General features: G+C 37.6%; 3 protein-coding genes across 9 annotated transcripts in view; 2 read left to right on the top strand and 1 right to left on the bottom strand.

Moving 5' to 3' along the window:
- Nucleotides 1-8,951, top strand: part of kcnq5a (potassium voltage-gated channel, KQT-like subfamily, member 5a) — a 138,678-nt gene extending 129,727 nt beyond the window's left edge. For 4 of the 7 annotated variants that reach the window (XM_084392402.1, XM_084392401.1, XM_084392404.1 and 1 more), the window contains 5 exons: nt 932-1,063; nt 1,369-1,479; nt 2,751-2,858; nt 5,230-5,359; nt 5,932-8,951. In XM_084392402.1, coding sequence (XP_084248528.1) covers nt 932-1,063; nt 1,369-1,479; nt 2,751-2,858; nt 5,230-5,359; nt 5,932-6,990 — 1,540 coding nt within the window. In that variant the 3' untranslated portion in view covers nt 6,991-8,951. The remainder of the gene's footprint in view (nt 1-931; nt 1,064-1,368; nt 1,480-2,750; nt 2,859-5,229; nt 5,360-5,931) is intronic. The other 3 variants (XM_084392407.1, XM_084392406.1, XM_084392405.1) reach the window with 2 other exon arrangements.
- Nucleotides 8,952-11,302: 2,351 nt separating this feature from the next.
- Nucleotides 11,303-23,344, top strand: ddx43 (DEAD (Asp-Glu-Ala-Asp) box polypeptide 43). The gene is made up of 17 exons (XM_084391620.1): nt 11,303-11,801; nt 12,279-12,334; nt 14,100-14,226; nt 14,339-14,485; nt 14,631-14,712; nt 15,552-15,708; nt 15,823-15,941; nt 18,672-18,782; nt 18,889-19,030; nt 19,150-19,250; nt 19,872-19,959; nt 20,082-20,209; nt 20,989-21,098; nt 21,240-21,378; nt 21,489-21,576; nt 22,671-22,837; nt 23,048-23,344. The coding sequence occupies exons 1-16, from the start codon at nt 11,459-11,461 to the stop codon at nt 22,824-22,826; spliced, it is 2,094 nt and encodes a 697-aa protein (XP_084247746.1). The 5' UTR covers nt 11,303-11,458; the 3' UTR covers nt 22,827-22,837; nt 23,048-23,344.
- On the bottom strand, nt 23,341-26,921 carry cgasa (cyclic GMP-AMP synthase a). The gene is made up of 5 exons (XM_084391621.1): nt 26,136-26,921; nt 25,258-25,480; nt 24,154-24,417; nt 23,963-24,062; nt 23,341-23,774 (listed from the first exon to the last, which is right to left on the bottom strand). The coding sequence occupies exons 1-5, from the start codon at nt 26,841-26,843 to the stop codon at nt 23,435-23,437; spliced, it is 1,635 nt and encodes a 544-aa protein (XP_084247747.1). The 5' UTR covers nt 26,844-26,921; the 3' UTR covers nt 23,341-23,434.
- Between the last annotated feature and the right edge of the window lie 232 nt (nt 26,922-27,153).

The raw sequence follows: 27,153 nt of genomic DNA, 5'->3' as shown, positions 1-27,153 counted from the left end.
ATTAGGTTTAGACCATGACTGCTGTCTCTCTCCTGCTGGGTGAGGCCACAGATGTTGCTTTAGGTGACTTCTTCTTTCACTTCCATCACCCTTTACTATTAGGGACTCCCAGGAGGGCTGAGATTTTTCCAATTCCTCTTTCCCAGGGTGTCGGATAGACATGCTCACAGTCAGTTCTGCTTACACATCAGCTCATCTGACATTAACAAAAACTGACAGGGGCTTGAATCTGTAAGACGTAACAGAGACGGATCACTGAGATTTGTTCCCCTCTGTGTCAATATTTGTAGTTCCATCTTCACTCAGAAGAATGTCACGCATAGAATAGGTTTGGGTTTCTGTGTGCTTGTGGTAATACCTGTGTTTACACAGCTAATGCCATCTATCACACATAGCTTTACTCGAACATGAGCCTTACTTGAGTAATATTATTATTAACCGTGTTTTTAAAGCAGAGGTATATCTGATTATATTTTTCTCTGGGTCATAAACTGCTCTGATATTCGTGACTGATTTCTGCCCTCTAGTGGTTATGAGCAAGTTTACACAACCTGCAGGCTTGTTTATTTGCGAAGAGGTTTGTTTTATGTTGAGCTGACTTCATATATGCACAATATACTGTACGGTTTATAGATGTAACTGCATACATAATTGGAACAAATTTTATTTTTAAACTTCATTTTCCATACCTTTTTGCTTTATTCTTGTATTAAAGCTATCCAAAAAAACAAAAAAAAACTAAAATCAATGTGTATTTACTGAAGTCACCTGAAGTGTTTATTTATTCATTTAATTGCTATTTTGCGGCTGAAATAAATATATCTTGTAACAGAAAATGTCATAATTTTTCCTTTTTACATTTGCCAGTGTTTCAGTATTTTGTTATATAATTTCTCATCAAAAGTTAATTGAGTCTTGTTTCTTGTTTAAGGATAATGAAATTCCATGTGGCCAAGAAGAAGTTTAAGGAGACACTGCGACCATATGATGTGAAAGATGTGATTGAGCAGTACTCTGCTGGCCACCTGGATATGTTATGCCGTATCAAGAGTCTCCAGACTAGGTGAGACAAACCAGCCCTTTTTGTATGGCAAAAATATGTTCAACTTTAACATGTGACTGAAAGTTATAAATTCATTCATAACATTTATGTAACATTTATTTTATTTTATTATTATTATTTTTTTATTGCATAAATTTCTCACTTGCACAATACACATTGCAGTAAGTACAAAGACATAAAAAAGAAAGCTATTATTGAGCTGCACCGTACAGAAAATAGTTAAACAACTTTGTTTTCTTATGCATACTTTCTACATCTACATATCCGTGTCTGTCTTATCTCCCTGTCTGCGCTCTCCCATTCAGGTTAGACACCATTGTGGGTCCACAGACCTTGAGAACCAAAGCCAAGACCTTTTCTTCTCCTTCCCTGCACTTGTATTACAGTCAGGCCAAGAGGAAACACTCTGCCCCAGGGTCAGCCGACCCATAATCCCCAATCCTAAACCCTTTTACACTTAACTCTGAAACATCCAGACATGAGTCATTTGCTGAGGCTGTGTGTCTAAATCCTTAGTGACCATTACCTTTTGGACGTGAACATCACAGAGATAAACGCTATATAAAAATAATACATCCTTAAATCAAGATACATTTTGTAAGATAAGACTTGTTTTCAGAGAACACATCTTGAATCAAGTTTATTAGCTCATTGGCAAATAGATTATGCTTGTAGTTGCCTATATTTTGTTACATTAATGCTTATAAAAAAAGAAAATTCAATATATATCATCTGAAAACATGTTGTTATGCAATATTATTTAAGGATGTTTAGATGTTTAATGCAAAACAAAAAAATACTGAATAAGAAAAATATATGCACTACTGTTCAAAAGTTTAGGGTCAGTAATATATACATACAAACTGAATACACATCACAGGATTAAAGTTTAACTTATTCTTGTGATGTATATTTTAAAATGTATCAAAATAGAACACATTTATTTGAATATATATATATATATCATTTTGTTTATTATTATTATAATAATTTTTTTACAATATATATTTTTGCGGTCAAGCGCTTTTTACACATGAGATTTGTGATGCGTCACGGACCCAAAGCCTCAAGCTGTTTGCTCTGTCCTACAAATCCTTGATTCCTCTGTTTTTCATCATGCAGAACCTCTCTCCCGTTTTAACAAGGTTGGCCAATGAACCAGCATAACTGTTATGCAGTGCATGGTGTTAGAACAAATGTGCCTGTGTATTGGACTAACTTTTAGATTGATTTCTCCTGGCTTTCCCTAGCATTTGGGTTTGTATCTTAAAGCGTAGTTTTTGTACAGTTTGTAAAACATTTCGTCCGGCATGGAATGACCTGCTAATCAAAGAGAAGCATAATCAAATTTAGTCATTCTTTAATATTGTGAACCAACAGGTGTCTAATCAACCACTCTGATCTGAACAACCATCTCTAACTGACATTTAGGCTTAAATTGTTGAAACCTCAGTGATTGACTTTGAAACGCTGACTTTGAAGCAACCGTTAACAGAATTTAAACTAGATTACTGAGACCTTTGGTTTGATTGGCATTCATATGTTTCTGAGATGTGGTCTGCATGTATCTGAGATCAGTAGTATCTTGCCTTGGTGCCAAGCTCCTTCTCCTCGACCTCCTTTCCTTCCTTTCCTTGATGGCACAACCTTAAAGATGTACTTGACCCCCGTATGTTTTCTCATTTAGACTTGCCACAGCCGTGGGTCCACATCAGACACTCAGCACCAAAGCCAGGAACCTTTCCTCTCCCTCTCTACAATTGTATTACAGCCAAAGCAAGAAGAAGCATGCTGGGTCAGAGGCCTGTAGAAGGCTTGGGGACTAGTCATGGGGCTATACTTACCTCAATCAGTTCATACTGTACATTGGGTCCAATGCTGATGATGTATTTAACTAAAACTATTCAAAGGGTTTATTATCATATGTTACTAGAACTGAGAATACCTACACACCTATTCCCCTAGTAAACAAAAACAGTATCCACAATGAATCTAAATGGCAGAGGTTCTCAACCTTTTTGACTGCAAGGCAGTCCTTTGTCCACAACGATATTCAAAGGCCCCATGCCAATCATTCTTAATATTCTGGATAAAGATTATTTAAAATATTCTTTACTCACAATTTCTACACAAAATATTTTAGAGTTTGGCATAACTAGAAATGTATATCCATTATAAAATTGCCCACCGAGTTTTAAGATTTTATTCATTTACATGACTTTTCAAGTCTACAAACCACACTTTAAAATGAAGCCACCTCATGTATCAAGGTTTTTCAAGACTGTGGGAATTCTGGTTCTGATTCTGAAAGAAAAGAAAAAACAGCTGTTGAGTGACTGAATTCAAATAAGAATTGTCTTGGCTTTTAGTCATTTTAGCTTATTTTAATGTAATTTTAAGTCATCTTAAGGTAGAGGTCTGCATTCCCGCGGCTCTCCTGCGAATACCGCGGGACCCGATCAGAATTCAGCGTATCCGCGGTTTAATTTACTTTTCTCTGTGACATTTTGCATTGGCTGTAGCCTAAAATATACAGGTGAAACTCGAAAAATTAGAATATCATGCAAAAGTTTGTGTATTTCAGTAATTCTAATTAAAAGGTGAAACTTTAGTATATATAACTATATACATATGCATGATTATACTATTCAGAGGGCCGACATTTCTGTATTTAAAATCCTTTTTTTTTTATTGATTTCATGTAATATTCTAATTTTCTGAGATTTTGAATTTGGGGTTTTCATAAGCTTCAAGCCATAATCATCAAAATTATAACTTTTGCAGGATATTCAAATTTTTCGAGTTTCACCTGTATATTTTTTTTTCAAATTCTGCACTGAGCAACCTGGCAAATTATTTCCTTTGCATCCCGGTCACGATTGCACCTTAAAAGGGAGCATTCAGCCTTTGGTCAGTTTTTGGACGAGAGACGCTGAAACGGTCGTCATGGCATTCTTTTCTTGCATGGATGTTAAATAGTTCTGATAAAAAAGTGATTTCATTTCGCAAAAGCTAGGCCTATAAGCCAATGATTTTCGTTCATTCATATTTTTCTCTGTGACATTTTTTCTACCATCTTGACAGTAAAATGTTAAAATAATTTTGTATCTTGACGACGAATAAAAATAACAAATAGCCTAGCTACCATTTTTGTATAGCCTACATTTTATATTTGTTATACCAAATCTCTCTCTTTCAGTTGGGGAAATTTAAATGTGAGATTCTGGAAACGAGATATAAATTTAGCAGGATCGGTCGGGTCGGGAAGAAAATCATTGTAAGCGGATAGCTGGTAAACAGAGTGAATTTTAAGCGGGAGCGGGTGCGTGCGGAATAGAATCTGGCGGGAGCGGGACGAAAAAAACAGTACCGCGCAGACCTCTATCTTAAGGCACCCTTGGAAGTTTGCTGGAACCCCCTAGTGGGCACCAGCCCCCTGGTTGAGAACCATTGATATATGTGGATTACAAACCTCTTTACTTTTCAGTGTATTAAACATAATCTTCATCATTGGACTTCAAGGTGATTAATAAATAGTGATATGTTTTCAATCAAGGAGATGATTATAAATTGTGTAGCACACACTTTACACAATTGGTTCAGCTGATTGATGTTGGTTTAACGCAAACTACTCTTGCATGATATATTTGGAGAGATGAGGAAACATTAGGCAGTTTTTCTAACAACACAAAAACAGAAAGTCAAATACTGAAATGTGAAATCCAGGACTGATTATAAATAGTGTACATAGTCTGCTTTCTGCATGGGAACACTTATCATACACTACACCTGAAAATATAAACTACATTTCACTAGCACATTAATCTTGCACACTAGGGGCTTCTCTGGAGTATCGTTTACGGTATCATTTTGAATGTAATATTTTAACCATAGGTAGATTAGATACTGCCAATCCTTACATTTAGAGCAAGTAACATTTAAAATGTAAATAATCCAATTCTCAAAAATAATAATAAATCAGCATCTCTTTCTTACTGTCTTTGTAACATAGAAAAAATAGATGATGGTGATGCACTAACTTTGCTTTTTTCACTAACCAAAGTCCAGTCTTATCCTGCTGTGCTGTGCCATGATCAAGCTTGAGGAACAGAAATGTAAAGGTGTCCATCCTCACGTATGCTCAAAATCACTTTTTTTTCTCATAGGGTGGATCAGATACTAGGAAAAGGCCAGATTTCGGTAGACAGGAAAGGCAGGGAGAAAATCCTCCCAGAAGGAGAGTCCCTGGAGCATGACATGAGCATGCTTGGACGTGTCTGTAAAGTAGAGAGACAAGTAAGCCATATTAACTTGGTCTAATGAAACATACACTACGTTTAAAACTTTGGGGTCTGTACGATTTAATTTCTTTCTGGGAAAGAAATTACTACTTTTATTCAGCAAGGATACATTAAATTGATAAAAAGTGACTGTAAAGTTATTTATAAATAATGTTACGGAAGATTTTTATTTAAAAAAAATGTGTTCTTTTTAACTTTTTATTAAAAGAATCCTGAATTATTTTTTATAAAGTATTAAGCAACACAATTGTTTTCAACATTGATAATAATAAGAAATGTGTCTTAGGCACCAAATCAGCATATTATCATGATTTCTGAAGTATTAAACATACAGCATCACAGGAATAAATTTCACTCTAAAATATATTAACATAGAAACAGTTATTTTAATTTGTAATAATATTTCGCAATATTACTGTTTTTTTTTTTTTTTTTTATCAAATATATGCAGCCTTGGTGAGAGACTGCTTTCAAAAACAAACAAACAAACTACAACCCCCAAACTTTTGAACAGTTGTGTACTTGCACTCACTTATGATAGTTAATGATGTGATTTCTTTAATACAGGTCCAGTCCATTGAGTCAAAGCTGGACTCTTTGCTGGATATATACCGGCAGGTGTTGCAGAAAGGCTCATCTTCGATGCTTGGTTTGTCTGCTTTTCCACTGTTCGAGCTGGATCAGACCTCCGACTACCAAAGCTCCATCCATAGCAAGGATTTGTCGTCATCCTCCCAGCTTACCGGCAGCAGCGTGTCTCATTCAGGCAGCAGTAACCTACACCATGGTCTGCATCTTGCTCTGGCCCCCAGTGAACTCAATTTGGGTACTGGTTACCCACATTCGGCCTCCTCCTACTCAACCTCTCCTCTTCTCAACAACCAACCCTCCAGCCCGGACAGTTTTTACCCAGTGTCCCCTCCTCCGATTCTCACCCCCAACAACCTTTCCAGAAGTCACCAGCGATTCAGTGAGCTGACCAGGCCGGTCCCGACAATCCATTCGACATCAACGACCCTTCAGCTGCCCCCTATGGTACCAACGCCTCAAAGCCGGCCTACCAGCCTTATCCCAGAGACGCTACTGGAGAGCCGGGCAGAGAGTCTGAGCAATTGCCTCGTGAGTACCCAAACCGATGTTGCATCGGACAGGGAGGCTGAGAGTACTCAAAGCACGGTACAGCTACGGGAGAAGCCCGAGCGCAACTCCAAGGAAGATGGGTCGTGGAGAAGACACTTGAGCCTTGACATTGATCCTCTAAAGCTCATGTCTTCCACAGCAGCAGCCTCGCTACAGGTTGAGCGTGGGCTCGGTAAGTCTCTTTCCGCTCAGAACCTCATGCTACCGACTGCTGCGGACTGCCATCCCAGCCTGTCCACTCGGAGCAGCAGCAGCAGCAACAATGAGTCCAGCGACCGCGAGCCACTCGCTGACTGGGGCGATACAGAGCTGTTCATCAATGACAAAGAGTTGGACACTACGGAGGGCGGCCGCGACCTCCTCGACCAACAAAGCAACGATACAACCTTCTCTTCTGAGCTGCTACGGACAGGAGCCAGTGGGCCGTCTCCCAGCCACGCTGGATCAAGAGATAGTCTCGAGTCCCAAAACTTGCCTCACGTATAACTCGAAAAACCCCCGGAGCACAGGAACCTCACTGTGGAGACTGGACACAACCTCATGTCCCTCATGTTCTTCTTTTCCAAAGGAAATGGAGCGTCCTGTACGCTCTATGTGTTTTCTAATTTTCACAAGAAAAAGACATGATGTTCATACGTTTCTGTTCATACGTACATATCATTGCATGGACAATTTGTCAAAAAGGAGAATTTATATTAATGAGAAACTGTTGGGGAAGAAACATTAATTAAATATTCTGGGTTAATACATGTTAAACTCAATCGACAGCATTTGTGGCATAATACTTACGGTAAGACACTTACAATGGAAGTGAATGGGGCTAATTGGAAAACATTAATATACAGTACTCACGGTTTCAATAGTATAGCCACATGACAAACAGTACAAGTTAGTGTGGAAAAAAATCGCCTACTAAGGCTACATTCACCCTGTCAGTAGTATTACTTACTTACAGGTGTGAGTCTCAAAATGTCGTGTTCACACAGCAGCTTACAATAAAATCAAAATCTGTTACCTGTAACAACAGTAACTGTGACTAAAGTAATATCATAGATGGTCATAGAAGTCATAATTTCACACAAGAAGTTCATTTGAGGCACGAGTTCATCTGTCAAATTTTCATCTTCATCTGAAAATGGAGCATTTGAGTTGCGAACAGACCACAAAACTAACAGGAGCAGTTCCGTTAAGACAGTGACTGGATCTAAAACTTAAGATGACTCACAAATCATATCTGCATGATGCATCTTCTTAAGTTACCAAAACCTCACTGTAACACTTTCAACATGTTAGACACACATATGAATGAAGTATTAGTTGTCTAGTACAGTACCAATCATTCAGCATGACGTCACCGAAAATGCAGTTTTACGGGTCTGAGTTCGATTATAGAATGTGGGATTTACAGATCAAATAATATGTTTTAACAAAGGGATTGATGTGAAGCTTACAGCACTTATGGCTCCATTCACTTCCATTGTAAGTGGCTCACCCTAATCTATAATACTGTTTATGCTTTTAGAGAGGGTGAATTTTTATTTCATGCCAACTTAAGAAGGAATGAGTTGTGATGTTGAAATTAGTTTTGTGTTCATCAACAATATGCCATAAACACTGTTGTTTGAGCTTAACTTGTATTTAACCCATAATATCCTTTTACTATTATGAAGAGTTATGGTACTGAATGAGTACTTCTTTCAGTCTTGCATGGGACTGGCATGTTTAAAATGCAAAGGCAAATAGAGTTGGAAGCGTGTATGCTCCTGTAGTAATAAGCCCTTGCTCAGCATTAGGATTCATTTCTTACTTCCTTCTGAATGTTTGGCGGTCCACTCATTTGCATGTGTTGAGAATTATAGGAGGAATAGCAGTAAACCAGATGGTCTTGGTCTTAAAGGGTTAGTTCACCCAAAAATGAAAATGATGTCAGTAATTACTCAAATTAAAGCGGGGCTCAGTAGTTTTGGGATTTCTTTGCTGTATTCTCGCTTTTTGCTCGCAGGTTTCTCTCTAGAGCTCCCCCCACAGCTTCGGAATAGATATTTGACAACACTGTTGTAAAAACTCGTTGGCGATTCTCAGACACCAGAGGCTAGTAGTTCAACGACATCAAAGCAGATGGGACATTCTTTAAAACGTCTTCTCCATTCGGGTTCGAACAGCGTGAGGGAGCGCAATAATGACAGCATTTTAGCAGATTTCTTTTGGCCGTAAAGCAATTGTTTAGCCCGCCGGCTCAAAGTTGCAAGTGCGGATTTTCCGCTCGCGGGCACCAGGGGGGTGCGAAACGACCACCATTCAACACGAAATAAGTAATATAACCATTCCAATGACTCCGAAGCTGTTCAGTTAAGGTAAAAAAGTTACTTAGTTCACCTTTAAGATACTTTTGATGGAATCTGAGAGCTGGCTCACTCATTCATAGGCTGCAAGGTAGTTGATATCTGCCAGCCCAGAAAAGTTAGTAAAGACATGGTTAAAATATTCCAAGTGACTACAGTGGCTCAACCTTAAGTTTATCAAGCGACGAGAATACTTTTTGTGCACAAAACTCCCAAAAATAAGGACTTTATTCAACCATTTCTTCTCTTCCATGTCATTCTCCTAAGCTGTTGACGTAGTTTAACAGCGCAGCGCCTCTGGGTTGTACGTCAGAACCTAGGCTCACTATTGGCTGACGCTGGTCATGTGTGTGATGCGTGTGATGCTGGCCAATAGTGAGCCTACGTTCTGACGTACAACCCAGAAGCGCTGCGCTGTTAGACTATGTGAACTCACTCAGAGGCCCACACAGAACAAAATGAATAGTTGAATAACATCGTTATTTTTGTTTGTTTTTTGCGCACAAAAAGTATTCTCGTCGCTTGATAAACTTAAGGTTGAGCCACTGTAGTCACTTGGACTATTTTAACGATGTCTTTACTAACTTTTCTGGGCTGGCAGATATCAATTACCTAGCAGCCTATGAAGGAGTGAGCCAGCTCTCAGATTTCATCCAAAATATCTTAATTTGTGTTCCGAAGATGAACGAAAGTCTTACAGGGTTGGAACAACATGAGGGTGAGTAATAACTGACAGAATTGTCATTTTTGGGTGAACTAACCCTTTAAACCGTTAACAAATGCATTTTCATACTTGTAGCTTTCTTAATTTAACCATGTCCTTTAAAACCTGAGAGTCTTAGCATCTGAAGAAAGATGAATGCTGTTACTAGAGGAATGTTATGGTCTGTTTTGGAGTAAAGTCCTGTGAGGAGATATTCGTGGTAATCGGGATTTTTGAAGAGCACCCATTTTTGAATTGACTAATTCCGAGTCCTTGTGTAGATATTTGGCTGCTAAAATGTAAAATAAAAAAGGGAGATAATACATCCTTTTCATCATGACAATAAATCACAGTCACAATATCACAACTAATGATTGTAATTAAATTTTACGTGTATTTTGATTGCTTTGTAACCTGCATCCATTTAATCAGAAATGTCAAGTAGAAAGTCTCACAAATGTGTTTCTATTGGAATTGCAGCAATATATAATTTCTGTTGTATTTTCTGACCCCCCCCCCATACCTAAACCTCAGCTTTGTAACCTCTGTTCTAAAAAAAAAATTATATTCCATAATTGTGAATGAGACAATGAGTGCTTTAGCTAAAATGCTTGTCTGTATAACTTAGAGAATGTAACTTGTATCGTTATGTGTATGTCAAATAATCCTGATTAGCTGTGTTAATTTGTTTTGTTTTTCCTTTTCGTTAAAAGCATCTGAGGTGTACATTGAGGATGTTTTTGGCACTGTACAATTGGAAGCACAACTGTTCAGATGTGATGAGGAAACCTGCAAATGTGATTAATTGTTTTAACATGATTATGCTTTAAATAAGATTTATAATCCTGGTAGTTGATATGCTTATTTTGCTCTAGAGTTGAGGTAAATAATATAGGCACCTGAGAAAATGTCAACAGCTGTGGAACTAATTGATGCTTGAAATGCAGAAAAAGGTTGTACAGAAATATTAGTCATATTATAATTAACATTATAATTAATATTACTATTGTTATTGATTTTCTTAAAGTTTTCTTTCATTTGTAATTCAATGTTTTACGGTGCCTTTTTGCATTTTATTAAACAGTTATAAAACTGTATTCATAACAGCACTCATACCTTAAACTCTTATTGAAATGGTTATGTTTATATTTCGATAATTGCACATTCTCTGTTTGGCTGTGAACTTAAAGCGTCTGTCAGTTAAAGCAGCATTTCTTTGTTTTACCACTAGATCAAATAATTTATTACACAGAAACTGGCCTTAATATACATGCTTGATAATGTTAGCGTTCTGTCATTCAGAATAATTTATTTCATCATTGTGCACATAACAGAGTTGATGCTCTGTGATTGAAAAATGCAAAATGAAAATTTATGATCATGGTAATACTTAAATAAACAAAAGACTTGAAACTCGGCCTGGTGTACTTAATGTTAATGTCTTTGTGTGCCTTGTCTAATAGTATTAGTTATGGGCCTTTATTAGTCTAAAAGCACTTTTTTGAAGTGGCTGTCAACATCAAGTGGTCAGCAGAGGTACTGCATCAATTAGTATGAGGCCTTTAATTATATTTTCTATAAATAATTTGATAAAAATAGACAGCATAACGTAAACAAAGTCGTCCACCAAAATACCTGTTACAAAAAAAAAAAAAACTGGTCATTTGATATTAGTTGCCACTGTCAATAAATAAACAAGATAGACAGAAATATTATTAAAGCTTTTTCATTATCCCATATTCGTTATTTTTTTCACAGCAGTAACTACCGTAAATTACAGTTGCCATGGTTGCCATTTGAGATCACGTGAGCGGATATTGATCGAGGTTTCTGATCAGTGACTGTCTTGGGGTCCTTCGGGAGGGAAGCGTCGTTTATTCAAACTAGTGTTCGTATATGTTTGTTTTAAATGTCGGACTGGGAAGATGAGTACGATGCGGGTGGTGTGGCAATTTCAAAGCCGTCACTCGTTAAAACCGTGCCCGTAAAGTCATTGAGGCCTCCGTCTCCAAGAGGCGCGCGAGGCCGAGAAACCACGAGTGTCGGCGCGAAGTTTGGTGGAGAGGGCGAGCAGTGGACAAACCGTAGAACCCGAGACTTTGAATCAAATATCTGTGATGGTGCTGCCGGCAAAAACAGCAGTTACAGTCGTTCCAGGACTGGACCTACAGAATGCCGTGGTAATGGAGACAGATCAGGTTCATCAGCGGTAACTCTGCATGTGGAAAACTCTTTGGTGGGAAGAATAATAGGTAAGACACAGGTGTCTGAGGGACATTTTACGTTAGGCATGCTGCAGTTTTTCAAAATGTCCGATTCTCTAGCGTTCTAATCAGGTTATTTTTAATGAATCGATTGAAACGAATCAGAAAATCGATTTGTTAAATTATGCGACGTATTCGGCCCGACCGATTCTCAAGGACAGAGAACCTTTCCCCAAATCCGTAATGATCCGACAACCGATGAGTGAATTTGTAGTGAACCGAGGATCTGGCCGATCGAACTGACTGAATCGGTTTTTCAACCTGGCCTGCGTCCCAATGTGCATACTATCCATCCTAAATGGTATGTGACATTAGTAATTGTCAATACTATTTAGGGCAGATAGGGTGGATAGTATGCACATTGGGACGCAGGGCTGGTCTTTGAAACTGTTCGAAAGAACCGATTCGCGGAATTAGGTAGGACTTTCTTCACTGCTGTGTGATTGTCTCTGTCTGTTTGCCCAGGTCGAGGTGGTGCGAAAATTCGGGAGCTTGAAGAGAGCAGTGGAGCATCGATAAAGGCAAGTTAAATACACTATTGCTATTTGGAAAGTTCAGAAGAGCCTGTACACTAGAGCTTAGCTCTTTCGCCGCCATTGACGGAATTTTCCGCGTCACCAATGAGACATCGCTTCCCCGTCATTGACTTTCCGTGTTTTCACTGTAATACTATAGAGAACGCTATTAATCAACTTCTGAAAGAGTAGAAAATCTTTGCAGCTAAGAGCAAAACACAGGAAAAAAAGAAGTAGAAACAAACGACCAAAGCATTGCTTATAAAAACAACATGATTTTCTAATCTTTTTGTTCAAAATGTTGCTTTTTTATTAAACTTAGCCACATTTAAGTGTTGATAAAACTGTTCTATTTATTTATTTTTTTATCAAAAATGCTGGAGGTGACTGGCAACTTAAAAAATAAACGCTTTCAGGGAAAAAGTTAAAGGGGTGGTTGATAATGATTTTGCAACACGCCGACTTTTTGGGACTTTAGCTTATTCACCGTATCCCCCAGAGTTATATAAGTCCATAAGTCCCTTTTCATCTCCGTGCGTTCTGTAACTCTGTCTGACGCACCCACCGCTAGCCTAGCTTAGCACAAAGACTGGAGGTAAACGGCTCTAGCTAGCATACTGCTCCCAATAAGTGACAAAATAACGCCAACATTTTCCTATTTACATGTTGTGATTTGTATAGTCACAGCGTGTACAAATAACAAGGTCACATGAGAGACAGCCATCTTCTAACCATATACATACTGGGAATTTTATATTCTCAGAAGGCAAAGCACTGGTACTTGGGCGGAGTGATTTACTCCAACTCTGAGTGAACTCTCTGCTCCTTACCACGGGGCTTCTCAGGTGCTGCAAGCAAATCACTCCGCAGAAGTAGCAGTGCTTCGCCTTCTGAGAATATAGTTCCCAGTATGTATACGGTTAGAAGATGGCTGTGTCTCATGTGACCTTGTTATTTATACATTCTGTGACTATATAAATCACAACTAAACATGTAAATAGGAAAATGTTGGCATTATTTTGTCACTTATTTAGAGCAGTATGCTAGCTGGAGCCGTTTACCTCCAGTCTTTGTGCTAAGCTAGGCTTGCGGTGAGTGCGTCAGACAGAGTTACGGCGCGTACGGAGATGAAAAAGGTATGTATGGACCTATCTAACTCTGGGGGATACGGTGAATAAGCTAAAGTCCCAAAAAGTCACAGTGTTCCTTTAAGTTAGATCCTTTTAGCCCGTCACAGATAAAGCAGCTAAAAATACTTTGGACTCGCAAATTAAGTGCAAGGGATAATTCATCCAAAAATTAACATAGTTAATTTAGCCAAATTCATCAGTTACAAAACGACTTCAATATCAGCTGTTAAGAAGCTCTACAGAAGACTATAGTGTCATTATTCAGTCCAATTCAGCTCAATGTTGATTCGATTAATTTCAAATGAATCTGTTGTCATATATGGGCAGGGTTCCCACGGGTCCTTGAAATCCTTGAAAGTTTTTGAAAATAAACATACATAGTCCTTGAAAGTGCCTGAATTTATTTTGTGCAAGAAGTTTTCTGGAATTTTTTTTATTTTATTCCCTCTGGTCCGGTAATGTGTTATTTTACCAACACTTCGTGGCCTATGCATACTAGCTTGCTTGATTTATGTTTGGGTTATATATGGGTTTATAACAACATGCAATGACAATCATGACTGTTTTCATATGCAAGTAAACTATTCCAATCCTTTCAAATTTAGTTTAACACATGGCACTGAATTATGTATGATTGGCAGATAAACCGTGGTGACTATGAAGCTGAGGTGCTTGTATTTGGAAGCGGTGATGCTCAGCTCAAAGCCAAAGACATGATTGAAGATCTGGTTCATGGAAACTCTGTCAGAGGTCCTGGCTGCCGCAATGGTTGGAGAGCATGGAATTCCCTAAGCTACAAGAATCTGTGCTTTAAAAAAATATATATTATTACTGTGTTAATTACTGATATTTTAGGTAACATTTACATTTGAATCTCCAGGAAATAGCAATGCAGGACATCAGAATGACTCATGCTGGCCAACTTCTGCTGTACGAGCAGTGTCTGCATCTGCCTCAACTCCTGCACCTATTGACTGGACTGCGCTTAGAGAAAACCGTGACAAATATGAAGCTATTAAATGGCAAGGTGAGTCTCTAGAAGCTCTAGTCTAGATAATGTGATCATTTCTTCAGATTAGTTCTTTCATCATTTACTCTCCCTCGTGTTGTCCCAAAAGGCCTATAAGTAGTAAGTACTATAACTGATTCAACAATCATTTTGCTTTCTGCAGATCTTCCCACTCTAAAGAAGGATTTCTATATTGAAGCAAAATCAGTGGCTGCTCGTAGTGCAGAAGAAGTCCAAATCTGGAGGTAAGTGTTGTCTGAACTTGCTTTCTTCACATTAGCCCACAGATGGCGGCATTTATCTGTTGATGATAAACCTTCCGAAGGATCTGAGATAAATATATTGTGGCATGCCTGGATATTATCCTAATTATGATGTTTTATTATTTTAATGTTTTAGGTGAGAAAAACAATGTATCATTCCACAATGATACATGTACCTGTGGTTCTCAACCTTTCACTCCAAGACCCTACATTGTCCAAAAAAAATATTCAAAGGCCCTCTAGCTATAGTTTTGCACTCTTAGTTTCTGAAAAAAATAAATAGAAATAATTCAAATTAAAACAGTTGAATTCCAGAAGTTTCCAGTGTTCCTACTCTTTCTTCTTTTGAATTTAGATTAATTTACATGACTCTTTAAGGACAAGGATTAAAAAATATAGGTTTTGCTTGTAATTCTATTTGGTAAAATATTTGAATATGTGGCATTACTAGTAAAATATTCTTTATAAGGTTTTTATTATTTTACATAGTTTCCAGTTCTAGAAATTGTACTTTTTAAAATTAGGCTAACAATATATCCAGGTTTTCCTGGTTCTTAAAAGGAATCAAACAGTTGTTAAGGGGGTGAATTAAAATATGAAATATCTTGTTTTTAGTTGTTTTAGCTTATTTTGTGATTGAGACCCCCTTGAAAGGCTGCATTATAGCATAAGTTAGAAATCACTTTTTGCAAAAAGATAATGAATTCAATTTCATTTCTTTGACACAAATCAGAAACAACCAAAACTATTGAGATGGCATTATTGCAACACTCTGCATGTTTGTATTGTTTTTGTACTTCTACTTTTCTTTACTCTAAAAGAAAAGAGAACAACAACATCTTTGTGGATGATTTGAAAGACGAGGAGAAAAGAACCATTCCCAATCCAGTGTGCACATTTGAGGAGGCTTTTGCTCACTATCCTGGAATAATGGAAAACATTGTCCGAGTGGGATTTCAAAAGCCAACTCCCATTCAGGTGAAGAAACATCTATCTCATTTGTTTGTTTATAACATACTGTTTTTTTCACTGGATGTAAAGCTTGACATGTTGGGATGAATGTAATCCTGGTTATTTTGTCTCGTGGTTCAGTCACAAGCCTGGCCAGTCGTCCTGAAAGGAATTGATCTGATTGGAATAGCCCAGACAGGAACAGGCAAAACTTTGGCCTACCTGCTTCCTGGCTTTATTCATATGGATGAGCAACCTGTGTAAGTCTGTTCAAGAGTATCAGTCTTCCACTTTTCACCTTTTTGTTAACAAATATTATTTATTTGTTTATACTCGTGTACATTCCTTAACCTCACTCTATCTGATTGGTATACAGTTGGTAGTCAACCAGAATTTCTATTACCGCCGCGCTAGCTGCTGCGGCAAAGTCACCAGTCGCATTTCAAAGTTGTTCGCGAAATGACCGCCAGGTGGCGCAAAGGGACATTTTAAAAAACAAAATGTCAATTAACAGTAAGGATGAAATACTACAACTATGGTAATTTCCAAATAAGCTTACAACAAACATGAAAAAATAAATAAAAAGAGCTATTGACATTTGCTGTGGAGTTGAAACTGCATGTTATTAAGTAATAATTTTATTAAATAAATAAAAAAAATTGGTTAATGTTGTTTAAACAAACGATACATAAATATAGACTTATTTGAACGAACAGTGAACTATAATGTATCTCTGTTTGTAGGCTATCTTTATTTTAAAAAAGAACACAGCACAAGGTCTTGTAAAAAAACTTTTTTCATTATTTCAACTAGAATGAGACTGATTACAAAAAAAATTGTAAATTGTAAAAACACAAGTTTTTATTTGATATGCCTATTAGGCTACAACAGAATTGGTTAAATTTAACCAAAGCAAAAATTAAATATGTAAAAGTACATTTTAAACAGAATAGAACAAACTTTTAGAACAGAAAAGTAGAATCAAAAGTTAAAAATAGAGACGACAATATAGCCTACTTTTCATATTGTAGACGTCGGTGGGCAACAGAAGCCTATTCTTCGGGGGAGCAGCGCAAAAATAAACAAACAAAAAATACACCAAAAGACCATTATAGGCATATCTCGCAGTCAGTGAAAGTAAATTGGGTGCAATGACGCTGATTATTATACTATTCTATTGAGGAATGAGACGAATGAAGAGCGCTTCTCTCTCGTGTGAATTCTAGTAAATTCGTGGTCGAGTGGTATAACTTAGGTTTCAATAATTTAGATGACACGGGTTCAAATCCTGAACAAACATAGGCTATTATTAATGGAGAGAGATTTGTCTAGTTCTAAAACTCTGTTACACCATATAGTTATATTTGCTTAATACTTAGAAAATAAAATGACCATGCATTTCCATTTTACACTAAGGAACAAATATTATCCAACAGAATGACTGATTTTACATTTGTATAATAATTACATTTGTATAATAATTCCAATCGTAATTTCAAAAGCAGTTTTGTTAAAAACAGAAAAAAAACTTTTATGTGGTTCCCTGTACAGAAAGAGTTTTTGAAAAATATGGTTGTAAGCCAGGTGCAATTTGTCAGGGGGGACGGGGTTTTCCATTTGGTCTAAATATCCCTGCTTTTGCTGAATTATTTTTTATTATTGACTATTTAGTTAGTCGGTTATTTTTTTGTAGCCAAGTCAACAAAATCAGTATTTTTTCTGATTTGTTTAATGTATGGAAAAATCTGTTTGGAAAAATGTATTTCGTTGCTATGGCCGGGTATCACTATCAATCGTATCAATTTCGTGAATGATTCACAAAACAATAATTTAGCAGATTAAAGACAAGCTTCATCATCTTCATTTTCTGGTGCGATCGGCTGATAATCGAAAATCTGCCTTCAACAGCACCTTCGGGTTTTGTCGTCTGCAGCGCAACAGAGGCTCTTCTGGAATGTAGCAAATTTATGTTGTAATGCGCCATTATTAATTAAACAAAACGCTTGACTTTAATAATCTGTTACCTATTTAAGCATCAAGAACAGTAAAACATAAACGCTGCCGGCCAACATCGGTTAACAGCATGTAGACTACAATGTTATCATCTAAATGCCTATTAATAAAAATGACAGACAAAGCTCTGAAAAGTGTTTTGAATCAATAAATGAACATTTCAGAAGTTTTTATTTTTGACAAATAGCATATTAAACTAGAAACAAAATTATGAAGATGGTAGCTAGAGCTGAGATTCGAACTAAGATCGTTTGAAGCCCCACGAGGCTCATGTTTTAGCGTTGACCACACAGCTATCGTCTGAACGCTGTCTTATGAGCATGAGCTTAACCTCTTATGCTTATGCAATTCAAGCCTCATTGATGTGACATTTTTCTATTGCAATGTTTGTTGAAATGTTTTCATCATTTATTAAAGAAAATTATGCTAATCATAACAACCTATTGTAAGCCTATTTAATTCTTAATTAATCCTAAAACACAAATGCTGCCGACTAACATTAGTTAGCAAGTCCTGACAATGTTTTAATTTTACGATCATTTAGTTGATTTTATTTCACTGTTATGTTTCAGTTCATAAATCTAGGCCTACTAACAAATTAAAATAACACAAAGTATAAGACCCATAACCTTTACATGCATTGTGTGCCCAGTTTTTCTATAGCTAGAAAGGCAATGTTAACGTTAGCCTACTTTGCTTAAATTTGATGCAATAATAGAAGCCTACATTTGTTTAAATTTGTACTGTAATTTCAGTATTGGGATTATGAATTTGTTTAACTGTTTCACTTGAATTTATCTGCTGGCCAGTTTTCAAGGAGCCGCAGCAGATTAGCAATAGAGAGAATAAACTGACACTTTTCAAAGTCTGTGATTGTAGTGGCTTTTACTTAGTGGTAAAAGGCAGCAATTTTTACCGTTCCCGTGGCGGTAAAAGTATTATTCTGGTTGAGTACCAACTGTACATATTTATTGTAGGCGCAGGGACAGAAGAGATGGCCCCGGCATGTTGGTTTTGACTCCCACCCGTGAGCTGGCCCTCCAGATTGAAGCCGAGTGCAACAAATACAGCTACAAAGGGTTTAAAAGGTGCTGAAACCATAAGTTCTCAAAATGTTATGCAAAACATACCATTTACGAATTCCTCCAGTGTCCTGCTTTGTCTGTTTGATCAAAATCCCTTTCTTTACGGTAGCATCTGTATCTATGGAGGAGGTGACCGAAAGGCCCAGATTAAAATAGTGACCAGTGGTGTGGACATAGTCATTGCCACACCAGGACGATTACACGATCTGCAGATGAACGAGCTCATCAACTTGCGCTCCATCACCTATCTGGTAAGTAAATGGCAAAAATGAATTTAATATTTTTGTGAGCATTTAAAAAGCAAGAAAAAAAAATAGGTTTGAATTAATTTTGGATACATTGATGTCTTTTGTTTCTCCTCTTGTTTCAGGTACTGGACGAGGCTGACAGAATGTTGGATATGGGCTTTGAACCTCAAATCATGAAAATCATTCTGGATATTCGACCTGACAGACAAACTTTAATGACTAGGTGAATATTATTTTATTTTTATTTTTTTCTGAAAACATTATTTTCAACAGCGACATTCACCAGATTAAAGTACATCACTTCCCAGATATTTCACGACCCTACAAATGGTAATTGATGACGTTGCAGTGTAAATTAGCCTTTAAATTAGGCTTGCTGTGATAGTTGGTGTTACCCAGTGTTCAGCCACACACACATTTTTCTTGTTGTGTTTTTCATTAAGAATAATAATGAACCCACCATTCAAGTAATTGCCCCCCCTGAATTGGTGCTAATTTGCTGGCACGGAGCAGAGCGAGCGTTTTTAGTTCATTGCTATGGAAGTTGAGCTTCACGTTCGCACTCCATAGGAATTATTTGAAAATGCTCAATCTGCTTCGCACCCTTATGAATGTCCGTGCGGCCATGCGAATTAGCAATTAGCGAGGTGCAAAAGAGGGAAAAACTCCAATGTCTGGTGTCGATTACCCGGTGGGAAAATTTAACAACATCCCTACTTTAAATGCAGAATTGGGGCTAATTTTCAAAAGAGTTTGAATGCTTTATTATCATGAAGTTTGGACATTTGGATGATTACTCTTTTGCTGCATTAATTGAATGTACTTTTCTCTATTTCTACTGCAGTGCCACCTGGCCAACAGGTGTCAGGCGGCTGGCCAAATCCTACCTGAAAGACCCCATGATGGTTTATGTGGGCACCTTAGATCTAGCAGTGAGTGAACAGTTACCGTGATAATGGGTAATGCCCATATACCAGGTCAAATATATCTTTTCTGTTTGGCCTCCTTATTAAAAGTCCCCAGTTAATTCCCCTTCTGCATCTGTCTCCCTCAGGCGGTGAACACTGTTCAGCAGACAGTGCTGTTCGTGCAGGAGGAAGAAAAAAAAGACTATGTTTTTGATTTCATCCACCGAATGGAGCCTCAAGACAAAGTCCTAATATTTGTTGGGAAAAAAATAAAGTGAGTTCCTCAGAACGAAACTTAAACCCTGATTCGATTCCAAGAAACAGGAAATGGGAGGAGTTTCTGCAAGCACACTGTTCACACACAGTTCTGCTGAAATGGTATTGCATAATATAATTTGTGTTGAACACTTGACGTGACCATCAGGCAGTGCCCATCAGCTCATGTGTGCTCTAGAAATGTGTGATTGTGGGGAAATGCTTCTCTTTTCTTAAAATGAAACTTGGCATTTCTCCATTGTCAGAGGGAGCGGCCGTTTAGTATGTGGTTATTAAATTCTTCCTGTCGCTTGCTTTAATAGCCATAGGTTTCAAAAGTTGTGCTAATATTAGAACCAAATACTCAGTTTGAAACGGATTCCTTATAACACTTTTAGCCTGACAGTATGATTAAGTGCTTGCTTAATCTCACCCAGAACAGATCTGCTATTGGATCCAGTGCTGCAAGAGCCCCATGCCTGCTTGCGTTGTAGATGGTTTATTGTTTTTATAGCAGCAAAGGTTGTTTTTATTCTAGAGTTGCTGTTTATGGGATCGTTTATCCTCAAACCATAAAAAAAACTCTGCCAGGTAAAAGTACAAGCCTGACCACATTAAGACTTTACTTGCAACAAGGAGAAACAATGCCCACAATTTGTTTTGTATGGAGAATTAATGGCCTGCGAGAGTATGATCAAAATTGTAGGCCAAACTGTTGATTCCGAAGTAAAATCCTGAAGCAAAACCATCTAAGAAATCCGGTTCTCACTGTGATTTCTCTTTCCTGCTGCTGTGTAGAGCCGATGACCTCTCCAGTGACATGTGTCTGCAGGGTTTAACGGTTCAGTCTCTGCATGGAGACCGAGAGCAATGTGACAGAGAAGAGGCACTGCAGGACTTTAGAGATGGTATGTATGTTGATAAGCAGTAAATAGAAAAGTGAAGTGTGTAATTTCTGTAATAGCACCAGAATTGTACCTGGACCTTAAAGATTTAACCAAAATTGATCTCTGAGATTGCTCTCTACCTGTCCGTGGGCGATGTAAAAGGTCGTGTGCGGATTCTGGTGGCGACTGACCTGGCCTCCCGGGGGCTAGACGTTCATGACATCACACATGTTTTCAACTATGACTTCCCTCGGAATGTGGAGGAGTATGTGCACCGCATTGGGAGAACAGGTCGTGCAGGGTGAGTCAAACAGGGGTGGGTGTGACTGAAATTATAGAAACAGTGAGAATTGTAATAAGAATGACAACCATTCAGGCTCTTTATGTAAATGAGTCCATGTCTTTACTCAGGAGGTCCGGTGCCTCTGTAACCCTGGTAACAAGAGATGACTGGAGAGTAGCTTCCGAGTTGATCACCATCCTGGAGAGATCTGGTCAGGTAAACACACCTGCAGGCATCCTCTCCTTTCATTATGTTTGTGACACTCTGCTATGTGAAGAACGCAAATCAATCAGAAGCTTCAGTTCTCACAGAAGACTGTGTTTGTAAGAATGTAAGTTACACGTATGTGATATGAAATGGGGATGTGCCGAAATGTCTGAGACCTTTTTAGTTCACCTGTTATAGTCATTGGAACACATTCCTCTCTGTATGTAGACAAAATATATTAAAAAAATTGTACTAGGAATGCATAATATATTATGATCATATCACTATAAAAGGGACTTCAGAATCTGCCCAATAAGTGAAATAGTCCAGTATATTTAAGACAATAAATTATAGTTAAACTTATCATGGGCACATTATTCACATTTTCTGCCGTTTGAAAAAATACATATTTTTCACTGTACATATTTAGAATTTATTGGTAAAGACTTAATTTTTGCTTGTTTTCAAAAATATGATTTAATTCCACTAAATTACATCAAGGGTCAAATAAAATAGAAAGTTAAAGTTAAAAGTTACTGCATGATTTTTTTTTTTTGTGCGTTTACCTACCGTTTATCTGGTATAAAGAATGTTTTGCTCAGGTGGCGAAATATTTCCGCCCAATAGAGACATTTTGCTCCGTAAGAAGAGAAACTTGAGGGAACATTGGCTCAGTGTGTCCAGATGTTTTGGTTTTCTCTCAGTAATTTTTCAGTCCATCACTAATATGGCAAAACATCTGTTAGACTAAAATCTGCCTTCATTGCAAGGTTTAAATTTGAAGATTTGTTACTCAAATGCTCAGTTGGGATGTTACTAAAATGCTCCCTGCATTAGCTAAAGGTTTTTTGTTTTTGAAGACCGCCTGATCAGGCGTTGATCTCTTATCGGTTAAACAATTTTCATCATCTAGCCAAACAACCTTTCCAAAGCCTCACCGCAACCTTCTGCTAGGAAAGGTACTTGAACCAAATTGACTTTCAGTAAAAGCCATGTATGTGTAAAGAAAGAAAGAGATACTTTAGTGTGTGTTTTATACTGTATATGTACACAACATCCTAATGGAGAGTCTGGATAAAGGAGAGTATTGTTCCTTTCTTTAGGATATACCAGAAGAACTGGTACTGATGGCTGAACGTTATGAAAAACACCAGAAGGAGAAAGAAATGTTTGGGCCCAGAAGCAGAGGAGGAGGAGGAGGTGGAGGAGGAGGAGGTCAGAGAGGTCGTTTCAGAGGAGGCTCAGACCGGAGGTTCTGATCTCTTGAAAGGTTGGCTAATATTTTTATCTTGCTTTCTTAATCACATCAACATAAATGAAAAGTTTTAAATGACAACAGATTTTTAAGAATACATTAAATCAACCACAATTTAACAAAATTTGTTCAGCATTCACCAGATGTTTCCTAACCAAATGTGTACTTTTTAAGCATTTGTATCTTGTGCCAGTAGTAATATTGATCATTAATTCTGTCTTTCAGGTTGATGACTGTACTCACTTGAGTTAATTCATATACTTTTAAAGTGTTAATCCTCTCATTTGTAGAGAGGCTTGTGAAGTACTTGTAATTGACCATTGAAGTTTTGTTATGTTTAAGAAACACTGATTCATTTTATATGGATGATGTATTTCTTTAATGGGATTATTTTTTTTTCCTTCAGTTCAGTAACATTTATTATTGTTATCTACGTTGATGTGAGGTAAAATGCCCCTAACTTTAGATGACGTAAACTTCTTGTTCAGTTGAATGTGTATCAAATAAAAGCCTGTAAAACTATTTGGAAGATGTTTATTGAATTAAACTACAGATGACTATCAAGAGGAAAAAAACAAATCATACATAAATGCAACTAAAAGAAAATCAGAATTAACTGAATATAGGAAAGTTATTATTGCGTTGACTTTCAATTGCTTTGGCCAGGAAATCACAATTACTCGGAGTGGCTTGATGTAGGAGGTTATGGGATGGAATGAAAAAGTTAGGGAGATGACGATCTCTTAGGTGTTTGACAAAGTCTTCCAAAAGCTGCTGGAAGCAGTCGGCCAGCTGACTGTATGCCCACTCGCTGTCATTTCCCCTTTTAGCGCAAGCGTGGAGCAGGGTGGTCTTTGCATGATAGGAGCAGAAGTTGGACATTTTATTGGATTTGGAGTCATCCTCTTTGAGCTGTTGAAGAAGATACTTCAGAAGCTTTAGACACTCCTTCCTGTAGAAGTGGACAAAAGTGAGCTTGTTTAAAAAAAAAAAAAAAAATCATGGATTTACAGACCAGTATTTTCATGCAAGCAATGAAGAACTATCAAAACAGAACATTTATGCACCAAACCTAAAATTGGTCTGTTGTATGCAATTCAATTTCAAATACATCAAAGCATCGAAACACAGAATAGTTACCGGCAACATTTCTCTCCAACGGCCTCGCAGCACGTCTTGGAGTGGCCGTGCCTTTGCAGAATTTCTTTTTCAACATGTGAAAAAGAGATTCGCCACGCATCTGTGTAGAAAACATTTTGTTTGGCTGCAGTAGCTTGGCTCATATACTTATAAAACACAAAGTAAATAACTGATAACAACAAGCAGTATACCTTTTGCAACAACTCCATCATGCTCTGCATCTCCTTTCCCCACATATTTAGGCACCAGGTAGAATGGTTGACGCTTCATATCAGTTTTTTCCTTTTTACCAAGCCAGTTGTCTATTTTGAAGCCGTCTTTTGTAAAGTCTGGCCAGCTTGCACGGTGAACCTTAAGACTAAGAACGAAGTCAATGGAAATTGTCTTTCCATTTTCTGTTACTTCCAGTGTCACTGCAGGGCACCTTGCCTTCTTTCGCTGTATCACAATTTTGTCTATAGAATGCAAAAAAATATACATACAAAGATTACCAAAAAGCAATACAATGGTTGTAGCCTTTTAGTTTAGAGCTGGTGGGAAGGATGTAGGGGATAAGAGAGATTGCTGGGATATCTCAGTTAAAGCAAGGTGGTGTTGGCGAAATGTTTTTCCAGGGGCATGGATCTCTGCAGTTGGTTTGATGTAAATCACAAGTAACCATTTGCTGATTCACTTTAAACATACCATATAGTTTTGAAAATAGCAACATTTCAACATTAAAATGTTCTTTGCACAAATGTATACTTTTTTTCCCCCACTTTTGTTTTCTTTCGTCACAATACTTAAGATTAAATATTACATTTATTAATGTTTCATTGTATTTTTAAAAGGACTATTTGATAGTATGGAATGTTACAGTGTTATTATATATTAATTGCACCTAACATTTAAATATTTGCACATTTTTATGGTGTAATACTTTCACATCTAATCTCCGAAATAATGTAGAAACAACAGACAATATATTTAAAATATTTGTTTAATGGCTTCTTTTTACTAAGCACTATGAATGAAGGGACAGTATTACTGATAGCAATAGGATACTGATGATTATACAGGGATTTTTTTTTTTTTTCACCTCAATTTTAGCCATTAATTATAGCAATTACTACAAATGTTAGTCAATGAAGAGCAGCGAGTCATTTTCTCTCTTTTGATCTTTGAACATTAACTTGTTGGGTTCCATGATCTGTCTGAATACTTGATTCTGATTGGCTGGAAGGTGTGTAATTAAACCGTTTAATGCGCGCCCATGTGTGTGTAACAGGTAATAAATAAATCTAGATTGTACCTACATCGCAGTTTCTCCACAGCCTCCTTAACGGCATCTCTGAATTCACTTAGCATTTTGCTGGCCTGAATGGTCTTGTCTTCATTTAGGAATATGTCCAGAGGATGTGTGGTCGGATGTCGTTTCAGTGCAACACTGTAAAATGCGCCCGCCTCATCGAACTGCTCTAAATCCACTCTCTCCACAGGAATAGTCAGCATGACATCAAATTCATCTGGTTCACAAATCTAAAATGTAACAAAGTTAAAGCTGATGTTGGTTGTTTTGAACTGTAAACATGTTTGCCATGGATCCCATTGATTATAAGTCTCATGGCCATGTAATCAGTTGCCTTTGAGGGCATATAAAGCATTTACTTATTCTTAAAGAGACATTCATGCTCATATTCTAGAATATAGGCTATTTTTACATCTTGCCTGTAAAACAACTGCAATGCTATTGTAATATTCCATCCTGCATGTGTTATTCGACTATGCATATTATTTTTCTCTTCTGGAATTCTCTTCTTATTATATTCTTTAACAATAAATGAATCAACGTGGTAGCTCCAAATCATATCTTTGATAATAACACACAGGTGAGGTGTGCAATATAAAAACAGGCCCAAAACTCTAGAACTTTCACAAATGCCTGTATCTAATATCACAAAGGCTTACCGTTTTTGGACATGCTCTCATGTAAATGAATAAGGTGTTTGTATGTCCTGTAATTCATATTAGAGTAGACTAAATACATACAGGCATATGCCATCTGTCTTACTCAGATTTGTAGAACCAGGCTCTGTTAGTGCCTTTTACACACTTGCACATTCATTCGAAAAAAAAGACAACAGTCCAACTGATCGCTAATCATAAGTTGGATATGTCACAGTGCAACACTTACTTTAACATTTTCATAATAACTTCCCGTTCGTAAACGCTCGATATCAGTACACCAGGTCGTGTTTTGTTTAAGGTGTGCAATGACTTTATCAGTGATGTCATTAACACAACTGGATGCATTGGACCGCTCGAACTTCTTGATCTTTAATTTGTCAATAGTTGCTTTAAGAACCTTTCCCAGTGTGTCATCGACGCTGAGTCCTCTCATTGGTTTTTCTGCGCTTTTCTTTTTGCGGTCAGAACGGTCTTGTGATTTGCTTTCGGAGCTCTCCAGAGATTCTTCTCTGCCAAGTTTTGAAGGGTCTCTCTGCTTTTTATTCTGTCGTGTCGGTGCTGTTTTTTCACCCGACTTGCTCTTGGCAGTCTGCTGAGGTTTGCTTTTTGCACTGTCTTGTCTGTCATTCTCGCCAGCTTTATTAGGAACAGAGGATCGTCTACATGCCGCTCTGGGGTTTTCTTCGGTTTCACGAGGTTTGTCCTCACTTTCACAATCACGAGGATCTTTCTTCTTTTTACTCTGTCGCTTTCCGCTTTCCAGTTTTGGTGCGCCGTCGACCTCGGCGCGTTCCGTAGATTTCTCCTTTATGTCACTAGTTTGGTGATCTCTTTGCTCTTTACTCTTACTCTTCTTCCTGTTCGCTTTTGCTGGAGCTTTGTGTTGGTCAGGACTTGTCGTGCGGACGCTGCGTTGTCCTCTCTGGCTGCTCATGATGGCAGGTGTACCGAAGGCGACGCGCGCAGTTTTGCATTAAAGGAAGGTAGAACTATGACGTCAGGATGCAGATGGTATGCCAGTTTAAAAAAAAAAATCTCACTTCCTCGGTGTTATTACGTATTTATGTGACGTTATCTAGGCCATATTGTAGGCTATTTATAAGGGTTTCCGTCGTGGCTCGTGTTAAGTAGCCAAAATCCACAGACCCGTACAAAAATGTATAGAACTTTGTCAGAAGGACTGTTTATTTATTACAATATCTGTGTTGACCAAAAAAAGGTTTGAAATTTTTAAATGTTACCAT

Source organism: Rutilus rutilus (genome assembly GCF_951802725.1).
Source record: "Rutilus rutilus genome assembly, chromosome: 20".
NCBI lineage: Eukaryota > Metazoa > Chordata > Actinopteri > Cypriniformes > Leuciscidae > Rutilus > Rutilus rutilus.
Note: the sequence above shows the minus strand (reverse complement) of the source record. Positions and strands in the feature narration are given on the sequence as shown.

Coding starts and splice junctions, on each gene's coding strand:
- cgasa (XM_084391621.1), bottom strand. CDS start 26,843: ATGAGCAGCCAGAGAGGACAACGCAGCGTCCGCACGACAAGTCCTGAC. Junction 24,063..24,153: donor TGATGGAGTTGTTGCAAAAG/GTATACTGCTTG, acceptor TTTTCTACACAG/ATGCGTGGCGAATCTCTTTT. Junction 23,775..23,962: donor GTTGGAGAGAAATGTTGCCG/GTAACTATTCTG, acceptor CCACTTCTACAG/GAAGGAGTGTCTAAAGCTTC.
- ddx43 (XM_084391620.1), top strand. CDS start 11,459: ATGTCGGACTGGGAAGATGAGTACGATGCGGGTGGTGTGGCAATTTCA. Junction 12,335..14,099: donor GCAGTGGAGCATCGATAAAG/GCAAGTTAAATA, acceptor TATGATTGGCAG/ATAAACCGTGGTGACTATGA. Junction 15,942..18,671: donor CATATGGATGAGCAACCTGT/GTAAGTCTGTTC, acceptor TATTTATTGTAG/GCGCAGGGACAGAAGAGATG.